Source organism: Gobius niger (genome assembly GCF_951799975.1).
Source record: "Gobius niger genome assembly, chromosome: 9".
In the NCBI taxonomy this organism is placed as follows: domain Eukaryota; kingdom Metazoa; phylum Chordata; class Actinopteri; order Gobiiformes; family Gobiidae; genus Gobius; species Gobius niger.
Window position 1 is genome coordinate 2,734,538 of NC_136860.1, and position 13,678 is coordinate 2,748,215.

General features: G+C 40.6%; 1 protein-coding gene across 1 annotated transcript in view; it reads right to left on the minus strand.

Moving 5' to 3' along the window:
* LOC306967794 (tissue factor pathway inhibitor-like) overlaps positions 1-13,678 on the minus strand; it is an 84,271-nt gene that overhangs the window by 2,783 nt on the left and 67,810 nt on the right. Inside the window, exons 3-4 of the mRNA XM_079562982.1 lie at positions 5,189-5,365; positions 3,609-3,710 (exon numbers count right to left, since the gene is read on the minus strand). Coding sequence (XP_079419108.1) covers positions 3,609-3,710; positions 5,189-5,365 — 279 coding nt within the window. The remainder of the gene's footprint in view (positions 1-3,608; positions 3,711-5,188; positions 5,366-13,678) is intronic.

Consider the following 13,678-nt stretch of genomic DNA (forward strand, 5'->3'; position numbering starts at 1 on the left):
AGGGTACTGAAACCCGGGATCAAAATGATCACGCGTGTGCCGGTTCACCCGCCCCAGCCTAACGGAGCCACACTCGCTCAAACAATTATGCTCTCGTTTCGTACAGTAAATAGATCAGTTTATCATGTGTATCCAGCGTGTGTTATTGAAAGTGACCACCAGAGGGCGCTGGAGGATTGACCTAAACGGGAGATGAAGGGGTGGGACCAAAACAAGATGGCGCCACCCGCGATGTTTTTACTCCAGGTAATACATTCATGGTTAGCGCTAGATCGTATGCTCCGGAGGGACGGTCTGCTGTGAGTTTGTATAGATCTATGAGTTGGTTTGTCTAAAAATACAAATAATCCTAATCCGAACCCTAATCCGTAAAGTTAACCCCTTAACTCCCACCTGAACTGAGCACATTTTCTCCAGTTTGGCTTTACCCCAGTCCAAAAGCTTCTGGAAAAAAGCTGTGAAAATAGCAATAAAACAATGATGGAAATGTGACAAAATAGTGAGAAAACATTGACAAAAAAGTGACGAAAAATTTATGAAAAAGTGGCAAAAATGTCAGAAAAAATGTCACAAAAATGTCACAAAAAGTGACAAAAAATGATTAAAAATTGATGAAAAATGGACAAAAATGTGACAAAAAATGACAAAAATGTGACAAAAAAATTATTAAAAATTGACGAAAAATTGACGAAAAATGGACAAAAAATGACAAAAATGTGACAAAAAATGACAAAAATGTGACAAAAAAATTATTAAAAATTGACGAAAAATTGACGAAAAATGGACAAAAAATGACAAAAATGTGACAAAAAATTACAAAAAATCGATTAAAAAAAAAAGGCAAAAATGTGACAAAAAATGTATTAAAAATGGACGAAAAAATGACAAAAATGTGATAAAAAATTACAAAAAAGTTACTAAAATGAGTTGAACACCCAACAAAAAAATGTTGGAAAAAAAATGTGATGACGTGAGGAAAAAGATCCTCTCGGTTCAGGCGGGAGTTAAGAGGTGAACCATTTCCCTGGCTCTAACCTTAATTTGTGTCATGATATCTCACGTTTTCACAGCAGACTGTCCCTCCGGAGCAGACGATCTAGCACTAACCAAACAAGATGGCGCCACCTGGATGTTTTTACTCCAGGTAATACTTTCATACATACGTTCTTCTTCACCTGTTGAGCTGTGTGCAGTAGCGCCCCCAGTGGTTAGCTCATGTACTGCCTCGTTTTGAGCTTAGAGTGTTAACGAGGAGAAAAGGGGCGTGGCTCTCGTTCATTATGTTACACTAAGTTTTTAATTGGGGTCAGTCCCAGAGCTACAGCCTGTGATTAGCAAAACAAGACTTTATCCTTCATGTAGGTGCTCCATGTGTTTTACATTCTATGTGTATTTGAAATGTACCTCCCATATATTAAATGTACGCACATGTTGGAAGTAGATTGGGTCCAAATGTAGAGTAATACAAAATAAATATAAGCCCAGGCTAAAGATCATATTTTTTGCCTTTTAACCTCTTACCCGCCACTTTAACCGAGCACATTTTCTCCACTTCAGCTTTACCTAAATCCATAAGATCACAACCTACAGGCCAGTGTAACACATCATTTGAAAGCTAAGACCTATTTATTTTTATTTTTTATTTTTTGCTTTTTCTTTTGTTCTATTGCGTTTTCATGAAGCTTTTAGATTAGGCTGAACTGGAGAAAATGTGCCAGTTTCAGGCGGGGGTTAAGAGGTTAAAGAGACTAGATGGAAGTTGGCCATTTTATACTCACTACTGCCACCTCAGGTCATGCATGTAACTGCAGCTGCTATATTAAAGGGATATTTCAGGATCTTTGACATAGGGCCTCATTTCCTAGTTATCCAGAGTGTTGCTGATTTATGGAGATTTTTTTTGTAATTGAAGTAGTTCTTATATTTGAAGTGTTTCGAGGCGCTAGGCTAGTGCAAGGCTAGTGCATGTCTATGGTATCAGCTAGCCTGCAATAAAAACAGTGTGACCCGCTCCACAGTGCACCTGAGGCAAATCACTTATAACACCAGACTAACCATATAAATGTCTGTGTCCATAGAATCATGTTTGGAATATAACTGACCTGCATCACATGAATGATCACATTTTGAGGGACTATTTTCTAGCAGATCACTCCGCCGCTGCGTAGCTTATACAACCACGAAGCTGATGCTGCTCAAATATACAGGTGAATCTGGGCATCTTGAGGGACAGTCTGATGGACTATCAAAATGGTGTCAGAGAGGCCAAGTGCCAGTACTTGTCCAATATAATTACAAATAGTTGCAGTCGTCCAAGAGTGTTATTTAACACAATCAACTCTGTCGTCAATCCTCCCACAGTTCTATCTAACATCTCCACTTCAACGTGTGAGAGCTTCCCACAGTTTTTCACTAATAAGGTAGCATCTGTGAGAAATCTCTTCATCACCAGTCAGATCAGTGCAAAACCAGATTCTCTCCATGCACCGACTGCTTCTTGTAGGTTTTGAGGAGGTGTCACTGTCACTTCTCACTGAAGTAGTTCAGAGTATCTCTACCAGCTACTGCCCCTTGGACACTATACCTCCAAAGGTGCTCAAAGAGGTCTTCAATACCCTGCCTCCTGTGCCAGGGTCAGTGCACTTTAAACCAGCTGCAATTGGTGCAAAACGCTGCAGCTCGGCTGCTCACAAACACTCGCCGGTGCAGTCACATGACTCCAGTGCTGCTCTCCTTACACCGGCTCCCAGTACATGCGAGGGTTCATTTTAAACTCTTAATGTTTGTTTTTAAATCCATGAATGGACTTGCAGCTTCTTATTTATGTGACCTGCTTGTTGCACATCGGCCCAGTAGAGGCTGTGTCTGCAGGACAACACCTGCTGGAGGTCCAGGACCAAAAGTAAGCAGTGGGTGATAGTTCCTTTTCAGTGGCTGGTCCGAGGCTCTGGAACTCTCTGCCTGTTGAGTTACGAGCCATCACTGACCTGACACTGTTTAAAGCCAGGCTGAAAACACACTTGTTTAAAGCCGCTTTTCACGGCTAATTGCACATGTGTAATGTATATGTGTTTTCTTAAATATTTTGTGCTAAAATTGTTTTTTATTACATTGCACTTATGGAAAGCACTTTGGTTCAGCAGGTGCTGTTGTAAAGCGCTTTACACATAAAGGTTGATTGATTGATTGATTGATTGATTGATTGATTGATTGATTGATTGATTGATTGATTGATTGATTGATTGATTGATTGATTGATTGATTGATTGATTGAAATATAAGTTATTTTAAATGCAAAATGGTTAAAATGATTCTATGGACACAGACATTTATATGGTTAGTCTGGTGTTATAAGTGATTTGCCTCAGGTGCTCTGTGGAGCGGGTCACACTGTGGAGCGGGTCACACTGTTTTTAATGCAGGCTAGCTGATACCATAGAAATGCACTAGCCTTGCACTAGCCTAGCACCATGAAACTCTTCAAATAAAAGAACTGCATGAATTACAAAATTCAGCAACACTCTGGATAACTAGGAAATGAGGCCCTGTGACAAAAATCCTGAAACATCCCTTTAACGCCACAGGAGGCTAACCACTCTGCCACTCACCAGCCGCCGCGGTCGTCTCCAGAGGAAGCTGACGTCTCCCTGAATTTGTGACGACCTCCGCGATTTCCACTGAAGGCGGCGCCGTCGTCTGTTCGCCTTTATCGAAACAAATACAACAAAATCAGAAACGAAACCTTCACAATGTGGTGTTTGACAAATTCGAGCTCAGAAAATGCCACATTTCCCCGTCTTTGAATTTATATTTTCTGCTCGTTTCCCTAAAAGACTCCGACGCACAAAGTAAACCTGAGGCGACGCGTCCGGCGCCTGAAACCGGACCTCGGGAAATTGGAAACGACATGAATCTGGGCTGGATTTTCTGGCGCTTTGACTAAAGATTGGTTTTGGTTGATTCCACTCAGTCTTTAAATGCCTGGGGGAGGACGCGGGACGCTCCGGACGCTCCGGGACATTAGGATGCAAAGTGGGCTCGCCGAGACGCTCCGGAAAGTTTGGAGGAGCAAATTGATTTCAGGCGGCGAGAAACGAAAGAGCGGAGACGGAAATTAGGAAGAGTCGGGCTGGAAATGGGAGTTTGACGAACTTTAGATCAACTCGAGTGAAGCCAAACACACTTAATATACAATAAAGAAGTTTTTATTAGGCTCCAGTGTGGAGACAGAAGGAAGGAAGGAATAAAGGAAGGAAGAGGAAAAGAAAGACGGAAGGAAAAAAGGAAGAGGGAAGGAAAGAAGGAAGGAAAGAAGAGGGAAAGGAAAGAAGGAAGAAAGGAAGGAAGAGGGAAGGAAGGAAGGAAGGAAGGAAGAGGGAAGGAAGGAAGGAAGGAAAGAAGGAAGGAGGAAAGAAGGAAGGAAGGAAAGAAGGAAGGAAGGAAGAGGGAAGGTAAGAGGAAGGAAAGAAGGAAGCAAAGAAGGAAGGAAGAGGGAAGGAAAGACGGAAGGAAGGATGGAAGGAAGGAGAAAGGAAAGAAGGAAGCAAAGAAGGAAGGAAGAGGGAAGGAAAGACGGAAGGAAGGAAGGAAGGAAGGAAGGAAGGAAGGAGGAAGGAAAGAAGGAAGCAAAGAAGGAAGGCAGAGGGAAGGAAAGAAAGAAGGAAGGAAGGAAGGAAGGAAGGAAGGAAGGAAGGAAGGAAGGAAGAGGGAAGGACTGAAGGAAGGGGGAAGAGGGAAGGAAAGAGGGAAGGAAGGATGCTCCGCAAATTGATTTCAGGCGGCAAGAAACGGGCCTAATGTATAAAGTTTAGTAACTCTGCACATGTATATTTGTCCCGTCTTCAGCCGCTGCTGACTCCCACAAAGGAAATGACCATATTTGGAGTACAGCGTCAGGAAGAGAAGGAAAGAAAGAAGGAAGGGAGGATGGAAGGCAAGGAAGGAAGGAAGGATGGAAGGCAAGGAAGGAAGGAAGGAAGGAAGGAAGGAGGAAGGAAGGAAGAAAAGAAGGAAGGAGGATGGAAAGGGGGAAGGAAGAGGGAAGGAAAGACAGAAGGAAGGAGGAAGGAAAGAAGGAAGGAGGAAGGAAAGAAGGAAGGAGGAAGGAAGGAAGGAAAGAAGGAAGGAAGGAAGGAAAGAAGGAAGGAAGCCAGTCCCAGTCCAGTCCCGGTCCCGCCCTGTCCCGTACCTGGGTTCTGGCAGCGCGTCTTGCACTCGTCCATGCTCCTGAAGTTGTTGGCGTTCCCGAAGCAGCCTCCGTAGAAGAAGTGCCTGCAGTCGAGGATCTCGGGGTCGTAGAGGTACCGGGAGACCAGGCCTCTGCAGGGGCCCGGGGCCTCGGGCAGCTGGCACGGGTCTTTGTCTTCTGCAGAGACACACGGAGAGAACAACACGTATGACAAAGGACATGTGACCCGTCGGTTAACAATAAATCTATAGAACGATTGTAACTTCAAATCCCATTTCTAATAATTCACTATTATCACATTTAAGATATATTAGGCACCATTTATAGGGTCAAAGTTCATATTTGTGTTTATTTACTCAGTGTACTTCAATCACAAGGCGACTTGACCTCTCCGTGACCCCGCGGCTGTAATGGCGGTTCACGTGGCGCCTTTACTTTCCATCACAGCCTCTGAGAAGCTCCAGGACTCCTTGTTTTCTCTGACTTTTCCTCTTCTTTATAAAGATTTCTTCAACTTCCTGACAGGTGTGATTGACAAGTGTATTGACCAATCAGAGAGCAGGCGGATACGACACATGATGTTCTGTGTGTTGTAGACAAGTCAGGGGTTTTACGAAGCGGTTTATAGATAAAATCTTACAAGGGCTCATTAGAAAGTGTTCAGGTTTTATTCGGCGGTTTGGATTTCCACTTTTAACAGATTTTGAAACAGATCGTGAGGTTTGTTTCTCGCTCGTCAGAGCTCTTTGTTCTGGTCCTCGCTGAAATACGGCGCCATCACTGCCTATTCTTCACGCCGTCGCTGCAACATCCTCCATTTAACCAGAGAATTCACAGGAGATGAATGGGGGGGGGGGTTTGGTGCGGCTTCGGGGTCTGGGGGTGGGGGAGGGTGTTGGCCGGGGGATTTATTGGTGAGTGTATACAAAATATATATATTTTTAATGAATATACAGTTATAATGTATGTTTATTTTTAATAATATCAATGTATACACTCCCAAACGTGAAGAAAAAATCCTAATAAAAAGTAGATCACAAAAAAATAATAATCACCATTAATAAATGTCCCGCACACTGCCAGGCCTGACCGAAACACTGATGTTCTCCACATAAACCATTTTGTGTGCGCCAATTATTATTTTTATTCATGAACGCTGGTCCCTCATCTCAGACGCACCTTAAGTAATTTATGTGGGAGGTTTTTCTTCTGTTGGAATAAAGGTTCAAACCAAACCTCAAAGATATTGTAAAACTGCAGATTTGTGTGTGTGCAAGAGTCCTCTTCACTGTTCCTGGGTTTTGTAGAGGAACAATTTCTGGCGGCCTTCGGGCTTGTAGAATCGTCACACACCACAAAAGATGGTCCATTTTAATTCAAGTTGAATCATGCGAAATACACCCAGTCAAAGGTTTCGCAGCACCGTCACCCCATGAACGCTTCAATATGGAAATAAGAAGTTTGGAGCTGCTCTACAAGAACATTTTCAGTAAGAATAATTTTGTTAAGTTACAAAAATCCAAGAGCTCCCAGCATGTTCCTGTAGCTCCAAACGGCGGTGAAGTCAAACTCAAAGCTTTATGTGGTTGAGGAAAACTTAATAACTTAATAAACTTATTAATCTAAATGAAGTTGCGTATGTTGTATGTTTATTATTACCAATCCAATTCACCTTGTAGTGTGTAAGAGCTCCTTTACAGACTCTTTTAATCACATTAATCGAAAACATTTAATGGTGATTAATGGCGCACAGAGCCACACATGACCTGAAAGACAAAGCTCTCCTGCACACAATGAGGTGCATCTATGAAACAAAAGCGACAGAGAGCTACTAATGTGTCAAGAATGATTTTAATTTTGTCCTTATAAGCGGTAAATGTTAAATGGACTCAACTTATAAAGCGCTTTTCTACCTTCCTCAAGCCCAAAGCGCTTTACAGTAAAAAAAAAAAACAGCCAGCCATTCACTCTGTCATTCACAGGATGAAGTGTCTTGCCCAAGGACAGTGTGCATTTGCAGTAGCTGGGATCGAAACCTCAACCCTCCGACCCGCAGGGACCCGCTCGACGACCCGCTCGACCACCCGCTCGACCACCCGCTCGACCACCCGCTCGACCACCCGCTCGACCACCTGCACCACCGTCGCCACTTTACTTAATCTACTTATAATAAAGGTTTGCCAATTCTGCCCAAAATGTTCAGCACCAAAGAAACGCCTTAACCAAGTCTCCTTTTTTACCCAAATCTAAAACTTTACAGCCCAGTCCAACGCCTCATTTGAAAGCTAAGACCAACACGATTGCCATTGGACTTTTTCATCACTTTTTTTGTTCCTTTTTCATCCTCGCTTTCCTTTCTTTTCGGTCACAATTTTGACGTTTTTTTCTTTTTCTTTCAAGAAGCATTTAGATTCAGGTAAAGGCAAAGTGGAGAAAATGTGCTCGGTTCAGGTGGGGGTTAAGAGGTTAAACTGTGAGCATTTGGTGAATGAAATGTGCAGTCAGTAATCACATGCTGTAAGTCTGCGAGTGGCCACTAGGTGGAGCCAGAGCTAAAGCCAGGCCGTTCCCTGTTCAGAGCGAGAACATGAGGGCCTGTGAGGTGTTTACAGAGCAGAGACTCTTCTGTTCATCATTTACAGATAAAGAGGCTCGTAAAGTCCGTCGTATTTCAGCGCTGACGTGTAATACTGAGGTAATGGACCAGGGGGCGACGGCGCTTCATCTCCAGGTTAATGAGGCGACACAAAGGTATATGAAAACCAAGACTGTTTTACTCCAGAAACAAAACCAAGTACTTTACCAAGACTTCTGTGTAGTAAAGGTTTATTATAAATCTAATTAATGAGTTTAAGGGGAGACACTACAGGCAAAACTCAATTTTTTCAGTTTTCAGGTTTTGGGCCAAATTGGTCTCTGAACATACAAGCTTTCACCCGGAAACAGAAAATATACCTAATCTTCACAATAACATGTTTAAATATTGCGCTGATTCAATGTTCCCCCATAGACTTATATGGGAGAATGCAATTTCAAGGGCCTTTTTCTCAAAACACATTTTTCTGTCATTGTGGCGACACTATGTCCACGTCAGTCGGACCTAAAGACTTCACATTTTACAGCCTTGGACTGAACAATATTTGGAAGATTTTTTCAGAGGGATTTTTTATTATTTAATCCCTAAGCCCCTTTGATTGAGTTTTGAATGTCAAAAAATGAGGCAAAAATTACATGTTTTACACATTTTTCCACTAAAAAGCAGCTTATTTTAAAACTAAACAAGAAATCCAAAATCCCCTCTGAGAAAGTCTTGGCGACTCATTTATCAATAAAATGAAACCATAAGTTTGAATGTAGCTCCATCCATTATTCAGATTTCGTCGCCGAAAAGATGGGAAATTTGGGGCATTTTTAGGCATAAAACACCTTGTTCTTATATGAAAAGATAAATGACAGAAAACTTGCCATATGTTTTTTTCTCACATTTATGCCAGTGATCGACAGCAACAGTTTCAAATTGATATCTGTAAATTTAAATTTTTTACCTATTCACCTGCAGTGTCTCGCCTATAAATATATATAAATATATATAAATGTTATTTTGATGCATAAATACTTTCACAAATGCAAAAAAATCATTTAGTAGGATTTGTAAATATTCAAACAGGTTTCTTGGACAGTTAAGTTTTAATGCTTTATGACGTTTAACCTCTCCCCCAAATTAAAGCTGCCTTAAGCAATGTCTTGTTAAAATGTTCATCAGTAGGTGGAGTAGTGAACTCTGCTCTGCTTTTTTCCCCGCCTCAGCCTCTGCTCCGGTGCTGCTTTGCTTTGTGAGGGAAAAAAAGACCTGAGGCAACAGAATACGTATAAAAACTTGATCAAAAAAAAAACCCGCAAAACAAAAAAGACCATAAAAAAAGAAACAAAAACGCATTAAAAATTTTACAAAAAAGTGACCCCATGGCCTGTAGGCAGTAAGAAGTGTTTACATTTGGGTAAAGCTGAACTTGAGAAAATGTGCTCAGTTAAACTGGGGGTTAAGAGGTTAAAGGTGCATTGTGCAACTTTTATGTAAGATTAAAACAAACTGTAGTGACCCAGCGGCTGGACCAGTGGTCACAGTGGTCACAGTGGTCACAGTGGTCACAGTGGTCTCTCCAGGATCACTTGTTTTGTAGGTTTTCTTGTGAGAGGCTCCGTCAGCTGAAAAAAAAAACCTACAAAACAAGTGATCCTGGAGCGTTGTAGAGCCCACTGTGATGGAGAGTAAAGGCGCCGAGTGGACCACAAGGGGGCACTACAAGGGCAAATATGCACAAATGTCTTTTTCCAATTAAAAAGTTGCATAATGCAGCTTTAAGGCCTTTTAATTATGGCATAAATCATTTAATGTAGTAGTAGTAGTAGTAGTAGTAGTAGTAGTAGTAGTAGTAGTAGTAGTAGTAGTAGTAGTGTAGACAGAAGACATAATAAAGACAATTCAATCCGGCAACATTAATTTACTGAAAGTGATTCAACTCCCAGAATGTGGACCCAGATCAGTTTTGACCCAGATCAGTTTTGACCCAGATCAGTTTTGACCCAGATCAGTTTTGACCCAGATCAGTTTTGACCCAGAGTGATCAAAGGATTTTCTGCTCGAGAGGCAAAAACAAAATAACTCATTACATCAGGATTTTGTGATTTTGTCTCAGCTCGACGATGTTAAAACCTTATGTCACGTACTTCACTCAGAGCTCAGAAAACACACGTCTTAAAGCAGCGATGGAACATGGCACATTCAAGGAAAACAGATCATCTGAATTTGTCTCCATCATAAAGACACAAATGAAAACGCCGTCTGACAGAGGAGGAAACGACCGAGCAGCTGTGGTTTGAAATGCCTTTACCGAGCCCAGGCATTCGGATCAGAGGATTCATACGCTTCAATAAAACACGGGCGCATTTAACAAGGCACTGGATTACAACATGTTTTAAAGGGGATGTTCTCATGACATGAGGCTGCACACTCAAACCCACACATGTCAGAGAGGGAGAGAGGAGAGAGGCCTCGAGTGTCAGAGACATGTGGCCTGGTAAAACTATTCCACTGTCACCAAAGCACAAACAAAGAATCAGGAAACCGTTTTCATTCAGATCTGAGTGTTTAGCAGCAACAGCTCAGAAGCGGCTCCATCTGAGCTGAAACATACGAGCCTTTCAAGTTATGTGTCGGCACCATTAGAGCTGCTTCAATCTGTCTGAACACTGACCTCTTGTGGACAAACTTTATCATAGCGACTTCTCGTAAACGCAATCATGTGGAGGTTTCAAACAGACGGTTTTATCATCTGCTGCCTGATGTCGATGTTTGCTCAGATCAAGTCATTTTCTTTGTAACCTGGGTCTGAGCTTCACGGAGCTCCAGTGGGCGGGGCCTCAGTGGGCGGGGCCTCAGTCACCTGCGGCGCTGCTGCTCCGAGGCAGGACATCAAAGTGCTTTAATGATCAGAATTTACACCGATTTTGAGGAGAGTTGGACTGTTTTAAAGAATAATTCCTGTGCCATTAACAAAAAGTCTCATTTTAAGTGTGTTTTTTCTTATTGAAAGTTAATTTTTCGCTTTGTTATAAGACACATGGAAATGAACTGATGTGGAAATGAACAAACAAAGCCTTCAAACATATTTCAGACGGTCATTTCAGTCCGTCTCATACTTGCACATGGTCATTCTTACATTTATAAATGTCTGCCTGTATTCTTACATTTATAAATGTCTGCCTGTATTCTTGCATTTATAAATGGCTGCCTGTATTCTTACATTTATAAATGGATGCCTGTATTCTTACATTTATAAATGGCTGCCTGTATTCTTACATTTATAAATGTCTGCCTGTATTCTTACATTTATAAATGGCTGCCTGTATTCTTAGATTTATAAATGTCTGCCTGTATTCTTACATTTATAAATGACTGCCAGTATTCTTAGATTTATAAATGTCTGCCTGTATTCTTACATTTATAAATGGCTGCCTGTATTCTTACATTTATAAATGGCTGCCTGTATTCTTACATTTATAAATGGCTGCCTGTATTCTTACATTTATAAATGACTTCCTGTATTCTTACATTTATAAATGGCTGCCTGTATTCTTACATTTATAAATGGCTGCCTGTATTCTTACATGTATAAATGACTTCCTGTATTCTTACATGTATAAATGGCTGCCTGTATTCTTACATGTATAAATGGCTGCCTGTATTCTTACATTTATAAATGACTTCCTGTATTCTTACATTTATAAATGACTGCCTGTATTCTTACATTTATAAAGGGCTGCCTGTATTCTTACATTTATAAATGACTTCCTGTAGTCTTACATTTATAAATGACTGCCTGTATTCTTACATTTATAAATGGCTGCCTGTATTCTTACATTTATAAATGACTTCCTGTATTCTTACATTTATAAATGGCTGCCTGTATTCTTACATTTATAAATGACTGCCTGTATTCTTACATGTATAAATGGCTGCCTGTATTCTTACATTTATAAATGGCTGCCTGTATTCTTACATTTATAAATGGCTGCCTGTATTCTTACATTTATAAATGACTGCCTGTATTCTTACATTTATAAATGACTGCCTGTATTCTTACATGTATAAATGGCTGCCTGTATTCTTACATTTATAAATGACTGCCTGTATTCTTACATTTATAAATGACTTCCTGTATTCTTACATTTATAAATGGCTGCCTGTATTCTTACATTTATAAATGTCTGCCTGTATTCTTACATTTATAAATGACTGCCTGTATTCTTACATGTATAAATGGCTGCCTGTATTCTTACATTTATAAATGACTGCCTGTATTCTTACATTTATAAATGACTTCCTGTATTCTTACATTTATAAATGACTGCCTGTATTCTTACATTTATAAATGGCTGCCTGTATTCTTACATTTCTAAATGACTTCCTGTATTCTTACATTTATAAATGGCTGCCTGTATTCTTACATTTATAAATGACTGCCTGTATTCTTACATGTATAAATGGCTGCCTGTATTCTTACATTTATAAATGGCTGCCTGTATTCTTACATTTCTAAATGACTTCCTGTGTTCTTACATTTATAAATGGCTGCCTGTATTCTTACATTTCTAAATGACTTCCTGTATTCTTACATTTATAAATGACTTCCTGTATTCTTACATTTATAAATGACTGCCTGTATTCTTACATGTATAAATGGCTGCCTGTATTCTTACATTTATAAATGGCTGCCTGTATTCTTACATTTCTAAATGACTTCCTGTGTTCTTACATTTATAAATGGCTGCCTGTATTCTTACATTTATAAATGGCTGCCTGTATTCTTACATTTATAAATGGCTGCCTGTATTCTTACATGTATAAATGGCTGCCTGTATTCTTACATTTATAAATGGCTGCCTGTATTCTTACATTTATAAATGGCTGCCTGTATTCTTACATGTATAAATGGCTGCCTGTATGGTTTGGTCTCTGTATCGTCCTGCAGACACAGGTGAATAAAGTTATCTCTCTCTCGGTTCCTCTGAGGCCTGTGAAACAAAAGCTATTTCACACGCCGCTGCACAGAGAGCGAGCGTGTCAGAGGGAAAAAAAGCGTGATCTCGACACTTTTCAGCCGCCGCAGAAACGACACCGCCATCGGACACTAACCTGCCCGGGATAAACGCCGCCGCCGCCGCCGCCGCCACCGCCGCCACCGCCGGGCCAAGGGGAAAATGGAAAAGTGAAAAAGTGTCAGATGAAAGAGAGGGAGGCGTGACAGAGTCGGTGAAGCGTCTGACAAATACGAAGGTTTACAAGTGCAGAGAGCGGCTGTCAAAGCTCATTATCCAGATTTATCACAGGATTAGACATTAGACAGAATATTTAAACATTATCCAATCAAACCTCACAAACTGCTGCCACCAGACAATACTCAGGCCTTTTAAATATGAAAGAATAGTATAAATATAGAATAAAGAATCTAAACTCTACAACAACGAAGAAACCGGGAAAGTTTCAAAAAGGGGCTGCTTCAATCTGACTCAAAATTTGTTCCAAAACTATGGAGAAAATCGCAGTGTTGTTAAATAAAATCTGATTAAAAAAAAATTAACAGAATCAGTGACTGTATCGTCGACTACAGGGGAGGAAGTTCTCTGGGTGGGGGGCCGGGTTTGTTCATCGTCAAAAGACCATGAGCCGGATCCTCCAGTTAAAGTAAAGCATCACTTTCTACATATGCCAGTGTTGTTTCAAATACACTGGAAACATGTCCATCTATAATTAGATAAATTACTTCAAACCATTAGAAAAAAGATTTTTTTAATTCTAAATTTGAGTCGGTTTGAACTAATCTAAGATCAGATAAAAAAAAAAGCTAATGCCAATGGAACAGATAGAAATCCCACTGGAAATCAGACAAATGTACTTTTACTGTAAAAATGATTTACTTTTCACTTTTC